The sequence below is a fragment of the Dysidea avara genome, chromosome 12 (genome assembly GCF_963678975.1).
Source record: "Dysidea avara chromosome 12, odDysAvar1.4, whole genome shotgun sequence".
In the NCBI taxonomy this organism is placed as follows: domain Eukaryota; kingdom Metazoa; phylum Porifera; class Demospongiae; order Dictyoceratida; family Dysideidae; genus Dysidea; species Dysidea avara.
In genome coordinates, this window is record NC_089283.1 from 26021399 (window position 1) to 26036735 (window position 15337).

The 15337-nt window shown below is 40.8% G+C and overlaps 6 protein-coding genes across 6 annotated transcripts in view; 2 read left to right on the top strand and 4 right to left on the bottom strand.

The window, feature by feature from the left end:
• Positions 1 to 5309, top strand: part of LOC136240309 (mediator of RNA polymerase II transcription subunit 14-like) — a 25966-nt gene extending 20657 nt beyond the window's left edge. The window contains exons 23-30 of the mRNA XM_066031254.1: positions 1791 to 1840; positions 1891 to 1955; positions 2002 to 2578; positions 2847 to 2902; positions 2955 to 3062; positions 4782 to 4907; positions 4956 to 5145; positions 5190 to 5309. Of these exons, the coding sequence (XP_065887326.1) occupies positions 1791 to 1840; positions 1891 to 1955; positions 2002 to 2578; positions 2847 to 2902; positions 2955 to 3062; positions 4782 to 4907; positions 4956 to 5145; positions 5190 to 5272 (1255 nt within the window). The 3' untranslated portion in view covers positions 5273 to 5309. The remainder of the gene's footprint in view (positions 1 to 1790; positions 1841 to 1890; positions 1956 to 2001; positions 2579 to 2846; positions 2903 to 2954; positions 3063 to 4781; positions 4908 to 4955; positions 5146 to 5189) is intronic.
• On the bottom strand, positions 5266 to 6548 carry LOC136240318 (sperm axonemal maintenance protein CFAP97D1-like). Its single transcript, XM_066031264.1, has 4 exons — positions 5833 to 6548; positions 5663 to 5784; positions 5489 to 5612; positions 5266 to 5442 (listed from the first exon to the last, which is right to left on the bottom strand). The coding sequence occupies exons 1-4, from the start codon at positions 6085 to 6087 to the stop codon at positions 5338 to 5340; spliced, it is 606 nt and encodes a 201-aa protein (XP_065887336.1). The 5' UTR covers positions 6088 to 6548; the 3' UTR covers positions 5266 to 5337.
• On the top strand, positions 6021 to 7447 carry LOC136240314 (uncharacterized). Its single transcript, XM_066031261.1, has 7 exons — positions 6021 to 6178; positions 6226 to 6306; positions 6369 to 6502; positions 6555 to 6609; positions 6787 to 6840; positions 6889 to 6960; positions 7009 to 7447. The coding sequence occupies exons 1-7, from the start codon at positions 6044 to 6046 to the stop codon at positions 7378 to 7380; spliced, it is 903 nt and encodes a 300-aa protein (XP_065887333.1). The 5' UTR covers positions 6021 to 6043; the 3' UTR covers positions 7381 to 7447.
• On the bottom strand, positions 7368 to 8585 carry LOC136240316 (AMMECR1-like protein). Its single transcript, XM_066031263.1, has 6 exons — positions 8488 to 8585; positions 8240 to 8441; positions 8084 to 8194; positions 7921 to 8035; positions 7786 to 7873; positions 7368 to 7623 (listed from the first exon to the last, which is right to left on the bottom strand). The coding sequence occupies exons 2-6, from the start codon at positions 8425 to 8427 to the stop codon at positions 7451 to 7453; spliced, it is 675 nt and encodes a 224-aa protein (XP_065887335.1). The 5' UTR covers positions 8428 to 8441; positions 8488 to 8585; the 3' UTR covers positions 7368 to 7450.
• Positions 8562 to 11132, bottom strand: LOC136240312 (uncharacterized). The gene is made up of 3 exons (XM_066031259.1): positions 10516 to 11132; positions 9222 to 10455; positions 8562 to 8698 (listed from the first exon to the last, which is right to left on the bottom strand). Exons 1-3 carry the CDS (start codon positions 11013 to 11015, stop codon positions 8648 to 8650), a joined length of 1785 nt encoding a protein of 594 aa, XP_065887331.1. The 5' UTR covers positions 11016 to 11132; the 3' UTR covers positions 8562 to 8647.
• Positions 11119 to 15337, bottom strand: part of LOC136240306 (sodium leak channel NALCN-like) — a 24447-nt gene continuing 20228 nt past the window's right edge. Inside the window, exons 8-16 of the mRNA XM_066031251.1 lie at positions 12779 to 13355; positions 12606 to 12699; positions 12441 to 12552; positions 12289 to 12392; positions 12150 to 12239; positions 11829 to 12101; positions 11685 to 11774; positions 11599 to 11626; positions 11119 to 11546 (exon numbers count right to left, since the gene is read on the bottom strand). Coding sequence (XP_065887323.1) covers positions 11206 to 11546; positions 11599 to 11626; positions 11685 to 11774; positions 11829 to 12101; positions 12150 to 12239; positions 12289 to 12392; positions 12441 to 12552; positions 12606 to 12699; positions 12779 to 13355 — 1709 coding nt within the window. The 3' untranslated portion in view covers positions 11119 to 11205. The remainder of the gene's footprint in view (positions 11547 to 11598; positions 11627 to 11684; positions 11775 to 11828; positions 12102 to 12149; positions 12240 to 12288; positions 12393 to 12440; positions 12553 to 12605; positions 12700 to 12778; positions 13356 to 15337) is intronic.

The window sequence follows — 15337 nt, forward strand, 5'->3', positions numbered from 1 at the left end:
TTTGTAGTGTGGTGTGTGTAGTGTAGTGTGTGTGTAGTGTAGTATAGTATGTGTGTAGTGTAGTGTAGTGTAGTGTAGTGTAGTGTAGTGTAGTGTAGTGTAGTGTAGTGTAGTGTGTTTGTAGTGTGTTTGTAGTGTGGTGTGTGTGTGTGTGTAGTGTGTATGTAGTATAGTATAGTATGTGTGTAGTGTAGTGTAGTGTGTGTAGTGTAGTGTGTGTAGTGTAGTGTAGTGTGTGTGTAGTGTAGTATAGTATGTGTGTAGTGTAGTGTAGTGTAGTGTAGTGTAGTCTAGTGTAGTGTGTTTGTAGTGTGGTGTGTGTGTGTAGTGTAGTGTAGTGTGTGTGTAGTGTAGTGTGTGTGTAGTGTAGTGTGTGTGTAGTGTAGTATAGTATATGTGTAGTGTAGTGTAGTGTGTTTGTAGTGTGGTGTGTGTGTGTGTGTGTGTGTGTGTAGTGTGGTGTGTGTAGTGTAGTGTAGTGTGTGTAGTGTAGTGTGTGTAGTGTAGTGTGTAGTGTAGTGTGTATGTAGTGTAGTATAGTATGTGTGTAGTGTGGTGTGTGTTTGTGTGTGTGTGTGTGTGGTGTGGTGTGGTGTGTGTGTAGTGTGTGTAGTGTGTGTGTAGTGTAGTGTAGTGTGTGTGGTGTGTGTGTAGTGTAGTGTAGTGTGTGTGTGGTGTGTGTGTGTGTGTGTGGTGTGTGTGGTGTGTGTGTGTGTGTGTGTGTAGTGTAGTGTAGTGTGTAGTGTGTAGTGTGTAGTGTGTAGTGTAGTGTAGTGTGTAGTGTAGTGTGTAGTGTAGTGTAGTGTAGTGTATTGTAGTGTAGTGTAGTGTAGTGTAGTGTAGTGCGTGGTGTGTGTAGTGTGGTGTGTGTAGTGTGGTGTGTGTAGTGTGTAGTGTGGTGTGTGTAGTGTAGTGTAGTGTAGTGTGTGTAGTGTAGTGTAGTGTGTGTAGTGTGTTTGTAGTGTAGTGTGTGTAGTGTGTTTGTAGTGTGGTGTGTAGTGTGTTTGTAGTGTGGTGTGTGTGTGTGTGTAGTGTGTGTGTAGTGTGTGTGTGTGTGTGTGTGTAGTGTGGTGTTTGTAGTGTGGTGTTTGTAGTGTGGTGTATGTAGTGTGGTGTATGTAGTGTGGTGTATGTAGTGTGGTGTATGTAGTGTGGTGTATGTAGTGTGGTGTATGTAGTGTGGTGTATGTAGTGTGTAGTGTGATGTAGTGTGTAGTGTGATGTAGTGTGTAGTGTGATGTAGTGTGGTGTATGTAGTGTGGTGTATGTAGTGTGTAGTGTGGTGTATGTAGTGTGTAGTGTGGTGTATGTAGTGTATGTAGTGTGTAGTGTGGTGTATGTAGTGTGTAGTGTGGTGTATGTAATGTGGTGTATGTAGTGTGTAGTGTGGTGTATGTAGTGTGTAGTGTGGTGTATGTAGTGTGTAGTGTGGTGTATGTAGTGTGGTGTATGTAGTGTGGTGTGTGTGTGTGGTGTGTGTGTAGTGTGTGTGTAGTGTGTGTGTGTGTGTGTGTGTGTGTGTGTGTGTGTGTGTGTGTGTGTGTGTAGTGTGTGGGTGCCGGGACAATCATTCGAACAACTCGGATTCCTTTTGTATGTCTAAACAGTATTTGTGGTGTTTGGCAAGTATCATTACGTAACTGGTGACCTCAATATTCCCCCTACTTCTACTTATTTTTCTGTGACCAAAAATATGGTAAAACTGTTGGTTCATTTTTTGATTTATCAAAAAATCATCTTGTCCCAGCCCTTCTGATCCAGTCTTATTCCCTAACTCACATGCCCTCTAGCTACTCTATAGAGTTCTACTTGAATGCTGACTCAACAGTTACTATAGCAGGTTAGCATACACAGTACACACATGTGGCTTCATGTCATGTATGGCTTCAGATGGTGGCAGCAGCACAGACCCAAGTGGTGTCCACGGCAGGACAACCCCACTATGGTACCTTCAGGTGGGGTAACCATGTGATAAACATGTGATCAAATGATGTCGTTTAGTCATTCCTACAAAGACTGTTACAAGATCAACAAGGAGGAGGAGCCCCTGGGGATGACACTACTGTCATGTCAGTATCATCAGTGAGTGCACCACTCTCAGCCACACCCTCTTTGCCATCTGCAAGATCAACAGCCACACCTGTGCTAGCTCCATCCCCTCATCCGATAGCGTCACCTCGTCCATCTCCCATTGTCTCCTTGTCGTCCCCTTCTCCACCCCCTCTACCGTCACTGCCGCCGTTGCCTAGTCCCCACGCTACTGTTGAGCGACGCACCAATAGCAAAGGGTCATGGTCCCGGGTGTTGTCATGGGAACAATTTCAATCATTGCTGAACTATGAGACAGATGGCCAGTGCCCACTAAGTCGTTTCCTTGGCAACTTTTACTTGTTAAACCAGTTTAATGTACAAGTCAAACAGGACAAGATGCAGTCAGGGTTGTCTCGTGAAGGACAGATACAACTACGGTCGGTTGACAGGGGAGTGTATGTATTCCACACTGATACACTAGACATGCATATTGCCATGGATAATAGCACATTTCAGAAGTTGACGTTCACTGTACAACCTGCTCAAGGTAATTGTTAGTGTTTCATCAGAGGAGGTTGATCACATGCCTCCTATCATGATATCAACTCACCTCAGATCAATACCATAATTATAGTAAAGGAAGATTGTATAATGTTATATGTGTACCAGAGCCTTTACCATTCTCACTATAAAATGTTACTTTCCTAGTTAATTTAACACTTGGTGCTGTGCTTCATCACACATCATAGAGTTAGGACATGTCATCAACCTTCTCTGAGTGTATGTCACTCTCAGTAATGATGTGCACTATATAGAACACGTTTGGAATGATGGTGAACTGGAAACTTTGTGCAACTACTTTCACTCCCAGGTGTAGTAGTATTCTAATATTTTAGGGCAATATGTCAATTGTCACATTGCAGGTGTCTCAACCTCCATATTCTGGCCATGCTGTCACAGCATTTGTCCGGCTTCTGAGTGTACCACTAAGAGTGCTTAAGAGCTGTGTACATCTCATGCAACTGCAAATGGTATTTGTATAGTGTGTGTGGTGTAGTATGTACTGTATGTAGTAGGGTATTGTGTAGTTGTGTGTGTGGTGTAGTATGTACTGTATGTAGTAGGGTATTGTGTAGTTGTGTGTGTGGTGTAGTATGTACTGTATGTAGTAGGATATTGTGTAGTTGTGTGTGTGGTGTAATATGTACCGTATGTAGTAGGGTATTGTGTAGTTGTGTGTGTGGTGTAGTATGTACTGTATGTAGTAGGGTATTGTGTAGTTATGTGTGTGGTGTAGTATGTACCGTATGTAGTAGGGTATTGTGTAGTTATGTGTGTGGTGTAGTATGTACTGTATGTAGTAGGGTATTGTGTAGTCATGTGTGTGGTGTAGTATGTACTGTATGTAGTAGGGTATTGTGTAGTCATGTGTGTGGTGTAGTATGTACTGTATGTAGTAGGGTATTGTGTAGTTATGTGTGTGGTGTAGTATGTACTGTATGTAGTAGGGTATTGTGTAGTTATTGTGTAGTTATATGTGTGGTGTAATATGTAATGTACCACTCTGCGTGGGAAGTTCAAAGGCACCACCAGTGCGATAATTTGTATATTGCACTGCTGCAGACCGCAGCGAGTGTATTATAACTTATAACGCACTGGTTGCGGTTTTGTAGACCGCAACCAGTGCATTATAAGTTATAAATAAGTTATAATGCACCGACCGCAGTGCAATATACAGATATTGCACTGGCTGCGGTTTTGTGCAGCATAGCACAAGTGCTGGTGGCCAAGACCACTACGACACCTCACCTAATAGGTGGAAAGACACTTCACAGATCACTCGAATTCTTTTATAGCCTGACATGTAAAGGTCGATTGTGGGCCATAACGTCACCAATACGTATAATGTTTACAAGCAGCCAATGACGATCAAAAAAGCCAATGCGGGTGGCCACAACTCTAGTCTATATATATAAACGTACTTATACACCTTACTAGTCGGTGCCATCTTAGCCCAGATTAAACTGTAGTCCACTTCGACAATGACTCAATAAAACTAATATATTCCAAATAATACTAACCTTTACATTCGATTGTGGTAACCAGTTTTGTCATGCCACCAGATTCAAGTTTAGCCAGTGTGAATAGTAAGAATTAGACTGGTATCGTTTAGTAGTTAGATTTTGTTTACTTAAACCGTCTATTTAGCTGCTTTTTTCGCTCGAGAGAATCACTATGGTGATTAGTCTGGTGCTTAGTCTATATGGCGATTGAGTGATCACGCTAGCTGGCATGCTGAGCACTACATGATGAGAGTAGAACAGCAAATGCAGGTTAGTGATATAACCCATAGTGTACTAGCTTTCAGTATCTCAGGTGGCTGCAGTACTGCATGGGGAACGTCATCGCAACGTCCGGCTTGGTTACCCACAATCGATGTTAGAAACCTGGCCTTTATAAGTGTTACTGCTGTCTTGTGAGACTCTCCCCACCTATTAGGTGAGTGGTACATAACAGTTATACAACGTGCACTCGTGCTCTGCCTGTATAAACGCACTTGCCTTCGGGCCTGACGGCCCTCAGGCTCGTGCGTTTATATCAGGCAGAGCACTCGTGGCCGTTGTATAACTATATACTGTATGTAGTAGGGTATTGTGTAGTTGTGTGTGTGTAGTATGCATTGTATGTAGTAGGGTATTGTGTAGTTATGTGTGTCTAGACATTGTTCAGTATATGCTCACTCCACTCAGTCACCTCCAGCTGAGAGCTACTGGCACGTACGATTGTGTCTCACCGTCCCTCACACCATCGATGCACCTGACATTGCCGTGCCTGGCAATCCTGCAGTGGCCTTTAGAGGCAAACTACTAACCTTTGTAAGTGAGACAGTGTTGTAGATGTTGTGAAGTGTGTTGTGCATGTAGCTGGAGTTCCGAGGAGTAAGATCATATCCCGGACTAGAGCTAGTCATTCCTATACTACATGATCCAATGGCTAAGTCTAACAGTACTCATTTAGCCAAGTTGCAACATGCTCCTAACACTTCTCAACTTAAGATCTCCATCATGCAGGCTATGGACACTGTGCTACGCAGTACTGCACAGGAATATCATGGTAAGAATATTGTAATGTGATAATGGATAATACTATTATTACAGCTACACCTCCACTACAACAAGAGTCATCACTCTACCCTTGTATACAAGCTATTGTTAATAACCCGTTAACAATTAATGAATGACAAACATGATTGAATATCATCATGTATAATGATCATGTATAGATGAAGGGTAGTTATAGGAGGGGTCACACTTTCAAAAGAGACTGCAGTTTATCATTGCTCCTCATCCAACTAGGATTGAACTGTGAGATGTAGGTAGAGTGTCTGAGGTGTTTAAGATGATGGTTGACCTACAAATGCTACAATAATACTACAATAGTGACTGACTTCACGAACCCATTCACTCTTGTTGTAATATGGTTTAACTGACTGCAGTCGTTCCATCAATATCTTGTTATCGTTATTAATACGATCCAGTTGTTGTTGACGGAATATTTGGTGGAATGTACTGTGTATAGGCCTGTATGGGTAACAGTGAAACCCTAACCCTAATAACAGTGATTAATGTACTTGTTGTTAGTGTATTCATTATTCCAGTCGTCCACTCCTCCCTTAGTCTTCATGATGTGAGCAATCTTCTCTAACATCATCCTATTGCTCTGATCTATCCTAGCCTTTCTCTGCTCCTCCGCCTAATCGTATTAACATCTCTAACGTGGTAATTATTGTTTAATAATCACCTGGGCCTTCTTCAAGTTCATGGGGTAATATATTCTTGGTGCTTTATTGTCTATCAATGAACGAGCGTTCTTCACTCGCTCTCTATGCTTAGAATACGTCTGGTCGTCCCATTTCCTTCTAAGTGTTTGGTTACAAGCTGGCTTTACCGCCGTCACTGGCTGATAAACACTTTTCCTGCTTTTATTAGCGCTAGTGTATTTCTTGGCGTCCATGATAAATGTTTGTAATCTCCATGGTAACAAAGGAGGTGTCATGCATAAGAACTACCAGCCTGTATTGCCGTCCACAAACAAGTTACTGAAGAAGAAATGGGATGACACGTACTATAACGAGCACAGGAGACTGGTAAGTTAGATTGCAGTGAGGCGCTTAAACAGCTAATTATTTATTAGGTGAAGACGGCGAAGCCCATGGTGGACACTAGCGCTCCAAAACAACATCCACACGTGATCAGCAAACAGAAGAAAGAGCAGGTGTGACCACTATGCAATGTCTTATGATTTCACCTTGTTCACTGCTATAATGTGGTGATCAGCTGCAGAGAGAACGAGCTGAAGTGATAGACAGGGACAACATGACACTACTGAAGAAGATGGACTGTATCAGTCATCGTAAGCCAGGAGGACCAGGGTTGGACCATATTAACCAATATCATGGGAGACACCACAGGTATGTAGGGGCTCAACATGTTAATTAACTAGTAGTTATAAATATTACATAGTCTCAACTTGGAGCAAAGAGACCGGACATTTAGGAGAGTTGCGAAAGAGAATGAGGTCATTGTAACTTGGTCTTTGCTGTAAAGGGTCTGGTCCACGTGGCTACCCTAGCTCATTCTCACAAGCCTAGGATCAATGATATAATAATTGTACTAGACTGATTACAGCAAGAGTGATTATACATTAGCTACACTGACAATCTGGCCACAGTATATTATGTTTGATATGTTACAGGCAACACTGAAGAGGATACAACAAGTTCAACCATATTACAAGACCTCACAATGGGTATGCTCCCATTGTGTCATACCATCATTATCAACATAGCTAATTTAGATCAATGACTGGAGGGAGAAACAGAAATTGACACAATTGATTACATGTTATCCTCAGGGAATGCCCACGAAGGTGATGACTACATAACACATTGTTGTTGTCATGACAATCATGTTGTAGAGCACATCAAGTATGAACAGTGTAAAGGTGTCTGATAAAGATGACGATGAAGTGTCCTTAGGAACAGGCAAAGAGCAGCCAGATAACCTACAAGCTGATAGTGACTTACAAACAAACTGTGACTTACAATTGGGCAAGCAGTCTCTAGACAGTCAGCCAAAAATGACCACCAGTGACTTACAAACAGGCAAAGAGTCATCTAATGGCCAACCAGAAATGACCAGTGATGAATTACAAACAAGCAAAGAGTCTTCTGATGGCCAGCCAAAAACTAGTAGTGACTTACAAATGGATCATAAAGATGACCAATCAACAGGCACACCTCCTGATCAAAAAGATGACCAAGTTACAGGAGTGAATACAGAAGAATGAACTGAATTATAATAAATAAAATATATTAATTTTACATGCTCTTCCTATTGGCATGATATTATACTGACTGCTATGAAGAAGACCGGTGTTTCCTTCTATATCTACAGTACTCTTCATACGTTACAATGCTCTTCTCACTCTGGTAACGTACTAAATTGATTGACTTGCGGAAATCTTCAGTAATATGTTCCCTGTAGCCACCTTTCTTCAACAGTGAGTTGATAGCTTGTAGTTTAGTCCAACCTGAGTGTGTGTAGATCATTAGTTGTGAACTAGTTCAGAGGTGATTAGTCACACATCAGTGAGCCTACTTTCTGATTTCTAGCTAAGTGACAAATGTTATATCTCCTTGTGAAGTATTGTATTTAAGATATGTGACGAACCACCTACTGTAATTACACTAACCTTGCTCATGTGATATCTCAGGTAGGTAAGTGGCAGTTTTAAGAGTTCCCTTTAGAGGAAATTCTATTTGTATTCCATGGACACCAATCTGGTGGAGATGTATTAGTTAGCTTAGTATCAATTACTCAACAATACCTCCCAGTCCAGGTAATCGGATGCTTTCTCAAAGTTTGTTAGTAGTGATACACCACACTCTAGCTTAGGGACATCTTCCTTACCAATTGGTTTGAACCTACCATCCTTCTGTGAACTATGAGAGTGTCAATTGTGTGTACACCATTACTATGTTGATCTTTACCTTTGAATGGCATACTCTGATAATCCCTTATTGACACTCATGGCTGTAAATGTTCCAATACAACCTCTCAACTTTCTATCAGCTCCTGTTTTCCACGTGACAAACAACGGACTAATAGCGGACAAATAAAGCATGTTCTACACGGACCATACTTACTAGTCTTTAGTAGTGAAACGAGGAACTCGCGGTAGAGGTAGTTGGTAGAGATAGTTGATGAGAGTATCGAAACAGTAGCAACACATTTCAGCACATACAACGCGCTGCGGGTACCCATTAACTGGGACCACTCCGTTCAGTGGCCGTTCTTGAGACCCCACCGCCTTCTGCTGTTCATCATCGGACATCACGCGCGGCCGCTCTTAAACGAACTACCAAATCAGATGAAGTGACGATGAACAACTAACAGTGTAAACAGCACCCAACTTGTTGCTTATGACGTCAACAACGAAGCCTGGATCAAGTTGACTATGTTGTTCCAAATAAAGCACATCATAAACCCACAATCGAAACCTTTTACTGTAATATTAGTTATTAAAAATTCACGCATGCAATTGTAAAAGTACATTATGTTGGTTTGTTAAGTTGAGATGCAATCTGAAGTTCTGCAATCATTGCCTGCAGAAAAAACAAGACACATGTAACTAGTTGTGTATCTAGGGTGGAGTTACTAGTCCAATATAAATATTGATAATTGCAATGTCTCCAGAAAGTATTCTACTAAAACATTTAACAATTATACTAGACAAAATAGAAGTAATGTTTTCTTGCTGGTAAATACAGCTGTTAGCCAGTTGACACACTGGACTCACATGGGAAACTTGGCCTAGCAATTGCCACTGTATAACCTACACGATAGCTTGACATAGCAAAATATACAATCAGTAATAACTCTCACATGATGGCAGAAATAAGCAGTGGGCCTTTACTGAAAGCAGATAGCTACGTAGCTGTATATTTTTACAAACGATCCCTGTCGATCTTTATAAGAGTTGACAGAGATATTTAGTTATTAATGTACATTAGCGTGATAAAGGTTTTGCTACTTAAAGTCAATAAATATTTCTCAACAGTTAACAACAATACAGCTATTTGCCAGACCAAAATGGACCTCAATTTGATTGGCCAAATAACAACTTACCTGCTGAGCCATAACACTTTGTGGTTGAGCACCTCCAAGAGCTTTCTGTAACTTTCTCTGGTTCTCTGGATTATTGACTGGTGCAAAAGACATGAATTCTGGAAGTGACTGCCGTCTTTGATGAGTTTTGTGAAAGCGGTCTGTTGCTGCAACTGGTGGTGACAAGTCCTTAGAGAGCTGTTTGACCATTGTGGGACTGATGGGGGACACTTCAGGACAAGTCATAAATTCTGGTTGTGACCGCTGTCTTCGGTGAGTTTTGTGAAACCTGTTTGTTGTTGCTGCTGGCGGTGACAAATTCTTAGAGAGCTGCTTGACCACTGTGGGACTGATAGGAGACAGTTCAGGACAAGCCATAAAGTCTGGAAGTGACTGACGATGAGAACCCGTCTTTGTGAACCTCTTCATTGGAGTACTGTTGTGTTGCTTGGTATAGGCAGTGTTCACAGGAGTAATAAATGTTGATGGGGGTCTTGGAGGTGGAACAGGGAACACAAAAGAATTAGAAGCCTGTGTAGAACGTGTAGGACTAATAGCATACTCTGGAAGGGATTTCCTACGAGCTACCTTCTCTTTTGAAGCAAAACGTTTAACAGGTGTGGCACTATTCTGTTTGTTTCGCAGAATACCAGGTGACAAATTAGAGTGTTGTGATGAGGTTGCACTAGATACACTTGATTGCTGTAACACGTTCACTACCTCCACACTTGCCTCCGATTGAGGACTAGGAGATGCTCCAGTGTTTATAACATTCTTCATGGGTGTACTTTCTGCTGTTTTGCAGTGCACATCATTTAAACTGCCAAATGTAAATGTGGTTGAAGTGATTTCAGGAGATCCACAATATCTCTTCTTGTAAGCTTTACGTGTTTCTCGTAAAAGTGTATTACGTTGTAGAACAGGATGATCCTCACTAAAAGATCTCCTCCTAGGTGGCTTCTTAGGGGCTGAACAATTAGTACTAGACTTAGGAGGGGGTGGGGCTACTCTAGCAGGTTTACGAGGTGCTACTGACTCAGTATCATCATCATAAAGAGATGTCATACTAGAATTACTAGCAGTGAACAACACAGGAACTGACAATTGTTGAGGATTGCTGTCACCAAGTGCATTTGGTACAGATGCCGATCGCCGCAGTAACGTTGCTGTACTAGGTTTCTTAAAGTGAGCAACCATTTGAGATGGTGATGGTGGGAGTATAGTTACATACGGATCTTCTATGTCCTCAACCTCTCTATAAACAAGTAACACGTGCAAATATATAGTTATTACAATATATGGCATCACAACTCACCCCTCCACACACTCCAATACAAGATCAACACTGATCGTGTCTGGCCTGTTCCGTTTAGAACGTCTCTGTCTTGCATTACGCAAAGCTACTCTTCTCTTTTCAAGCTCGCGAAACTGGGCATCAGTTTCCGAGCGGCGCCGACTAACAATTCCGCTGACGCTGCTAAGTACGCGAGCCCACTCACTCGCACTAGCTGGTGTCTCTGCATAGAGGTAGTGATTACGATCGGTCAGTGAAATACTGATGCAACAAGACTTTGGGATGTAGCCAGGGAACGAGACTTTACTAGTAGCATCCACTCCTTGTCTTATGTCATAGCAACATCGCTTAATGTCCATTTGTCCAAGTGCCTTATTGTGCTTCACGTCTTTGTAATAGTAGAGTATCCCACTGTTGAGAACACGCCAGTAGTACTTCTTCCACTTTTTCGTGTACTTCGTTCTTTTAGAAAGAGAGCCAGCAAACAGGACGTCATTTGCAGATGCTTGCGGAGTCGCCATAGCCGGTTTCAGGTTTCCAAGGGCAGAACTTCAGAAGCCAATGAAGCGCATAGCTGATTCCAGTTCTCCCCCACACGACTCGAATGGTAGGAAAGTCTATATATACATGACAGTACAGTGTGAATAATAACTGCATAAGAATATAATAAAATAAGCAGTCAAATATATACAAAACAATGTCCTTGTTTAGTTAGTACTGTTCGTCATCACTGCTATCCACTTGTTGATGGTACCACTGTTTCCAGTCAAATTTGGTATTGTATGAAGTTGAATGTGCTAAGGATGACTGGGGTGTTGCAGCTTGAGCTCCAGGCTGCTTAAAATGACTTCTTATATGTTCCCTCAGGTCCGGTCGATCATCAAGGATTGCAGCTGGTGAGTGCAGCCGTTGTTTGTTACTGGCAGAGTTGGCATCTGAAATATCTTGCTCAGTCTCTGAATAAAACCATTCAGGATTATCAACAATGGAGTGTCTGTGATGCAGTCTCCTCGGACGAGGTTCCTTTGCTGGAGGATGCACATCAACTCTCACTGTATCACACGTGTATCAACAACAACAGCAATATATAACTGACAACCATACCATTGATGTGGAGATCATGTACATCTTGCTGTTGGGAGATGACATGTTGAGTAAAATAATAGTTAAACAACAAATACATTACGTACTCGATCTGCAGTTTGTTCATGTCTCTGAAGGCGCTCTAATATTGGCTTGACATACTTTTCCATCCAAATTTTGACACAGTCAAATGCCACCTATAAACACTGGCTTGTCAACATACAGTTCGACTATGAATTATAGTAGCTTACACGACTCTGTATGTCAACTTCTATCTCTTCACGAGCTTTTAACTCTAGTGGAGTTAACCTTTTATAGATGTCTTCACTTCGATAGGCCAGGGTTCTTAACATGTGATCAAATTTAATTGTGGTTGTGTCATTGGATGTGATGTCACGATCGTGTGCATATACTCGTTGAGATAACTTTGAGCTCTGACTGTCCGTCCTTATGTCCAACGATAGTTCCAGTGAGATCTCCCTCAACAGCAAAGCATGTGTCTTCTTACTGGACTTGACTCGTTCCTAATAATAGCACACTGTGACTAAAATGAATACTGCATTGCAGCTGACCCTAACTCCTTCAGTGATAAAATATGTGTAGAATTGTTCCAGCTTCAAACATCGTAAAAATAATTTAACTTTGGGTCCAGATATGGTTCCCTGTAAAGAAATGTTCTAATTAACAATGTTATATAAATACAACTGTTACAGATGCTTTCCGATCAAATTTACTCCAAACTTGAATGAAATCTTTAAGATCCAAACAGCTATCATCCTCATTGTAAAACAAAGAAAAGCTCTCAAGAAGAACAGCTACAAATATTAAACAGTAACAACACGGCTGGTAGTGAAGCAACCAACCTATAAACACATTGACAAAAATGAACACTATTAAAATGTAAAAGGAGACAAAGTAGATGTAGGATAGTACGTCACTGCCACAATCACAATCACTACAATATGGTTCAGCCACCTGTAGCAACACTGTGTGACACACGACAGCACATGAACTGCAGTCTAACTCACGGCACAGTCATGCATGATCTGATGCCAATCCTCACCACTTAACACTCGTACCATTGTCCATAACGATGACGTTGTTTTATCGAAGTTAACAAAACTGCAACACAATGCACCATACCATATGTTATCACCAGTATGCTAAACTGTGTACAGTATATTATACCATATCTTCTCACCTGTAGTTGATGGCCTTGCCAGTGCGCACATTACGGAACAACAAAGTGCCAACAAGTCCATAGTGAAGGAACACTACTAACAGAACTCCGGTTAGTGGAATACTGTTGAATATTGTTGCTATGACAGTGTAGAACAAGTTCACTAAAACATTAAACTTCCATAAGGCACTGATTAGCCGCACCACAGCCAAGCCTAAGGCAAATGCAGTAATCCCACTAATTCCTATCGTGTTTCCATCACTTATCTCAAATCCTGTTGCTAACACAATGTACACAAAACTGGCTACTGCAAAACAGAATTCCAAAGTGTTTCGGATTGACAGGAAATAGAACACATAACCATCAGAGACCAAACTGAGAGCAGCAATTAGTACAAAGAACACTTGAAATATTATGTAGAGCACTCGCAGGAAAAGATGTTTATCTATTTCAGTGTACCCATCACGTGTGATCTCTTGCCAGGGCCATCCTAGGCACAGGGAGTTCAGTACGATCATTAAGACAAACACATATTTCCACTGATTCTTCCATTGTCCATGAAGAAATTTATAAGGATAATAATTCCACTGTTTCCTTTCTGTAACAAGACAATACATTACCTCCCACCCCACACACTTTGTAGTAGATTATATTTGCTTGTGTACTGACTGAATAATACCTAATATAGGAATTGTGACAGCAGTCACTGAGATATGCAATATAGTGAAGGTGTTAACATGAAGCAATTTCTAGTAAGTTAGGGTACTCCTGCCAACCATTACTTAGAGCTCAGGTATGGATATTGCAATCAAGTCACTATAACAGTCATCAGTGATATGGCAGTGCTATTAAACTGTGAGAATGTAAGAATAAACAATTTGCTATAGCAACTAAACATGTTTGTATCACAAGTACAATATGGCTCCAAATTATCAGTCATAGCTATAGTAACCCTACAAATATTTTGTTCTGAAATTTGATGAGCTCTGAATAATTAGGTGCATGAGGCAATGAAGAGCATCATGACTTAAACTACAGTTATGCCAGCTTTTGTCACGATCACAGCAAAAAATATTGTTTCCAAGCTCAAGAGAGCATTTCAGGCTCCACTATTAGATGGAATGGAACAGGATGTAACGAAAACATGGAACAGAACAATATTTTGATGTTATTGTGTGGCATACTGTTTGTTTAGTCTTCAATTCTTCTCAAGAGCTACACAGTATTACTGGGTGATATGGTAACTCTAGTGTTACATAGTATTACTGGGTGATATGGTAACTCTAGTGCTACACAGTATTACTGGGTGATATGGTAACTCTAGTGTTACACAGTATTACTGGGTGATATGGTAACTCTAGTGCTACACAGTATTACTGGGTGATATGGTAACTCTAGTGCTACACAGTATTACTGGGTGATATGGTAACTCTAGTGCTACACAGTATTACTGGGTGATATGGTAACTCTAGTGCTACACAGTATTACTGGGTGATATGGTAACTCTAGTGCTACACAGTATTACTGGGTGATATGGTAACTCTAGTGCTACACAGTATTACTGGGTGATATGGTAACTCTAGTGCTACACAGTATTACTAGGTGATATGGTAACTCTAGTGCTACACAGTATTACTGGGTGATATGGTAACTCTAGTGCTACACAGTATTACTGGGTGATATGGTAACTCTAGTGCTACACAGTATTACTAGGTGATATGGTAACTCTAGTGCTACACAGTATTACTGGGTGATATGGTAACTCTAGTGCTACACAGTATTACTGGGTGATATGGTAACTAGTGTTACACAGTATTACTGGGTGATATGGTAACTCTCAGACATGGGGTCAAGTACATTTAAAAGTACTTAAGTAAAGTACAAGTACTTTTGAATTTTCCAAGTACAAGTACAAGTACTCCTGCAGCAATCAAGATAGTACTTAAGTAAAGTACAAGTACATGCTGGAAGTACTTAAGTAAAGTACAAGTACATTTTGCTGTAGTAAAATATACACTGTATTCAGTGTATTGTAGTATGTAAGTGTGCCTAGAGGGGTTGATACTTTCAAGTTTTTGTCAACCATTCTCTCTCTTAAACTCTTAAAATGCACTGCCTTAAACAGCAGCATTGTTTTTGTTTGCTAGAAAGCTATGACATCATTAATCATGGCAACATGATACATAGTATGGTTGGGGAAGGCAGTAGAAGAATTGCAAGTAGTTGTAAATTGCACCATCATACAGTTTTGTTATTCTCATTGTACACCTTCTGTGTACAAACTATACGTACAATGTTTGCAATACTTACAAGTACTTTAAGTACTCAAGTACATACAAGTACTTAGTGAAGTACTTGAGTATAAGTACAAGTACATTGGGGAAATTAAGAAAGTATTTAAGTAAAGTACAAGTACTTTCAAGTTTGTACTTAGTGTACTTAAGTATAAGTACTCATGTACTTGGCCCCATGTCTGGTTACACAGTATTACTGGGTGATATGGCAACTCTAGTGCTACACAGTATTACTAGGTGATATGGTAACTCTAGTGCTACACAGTATTACTGGGTGATATGGTAA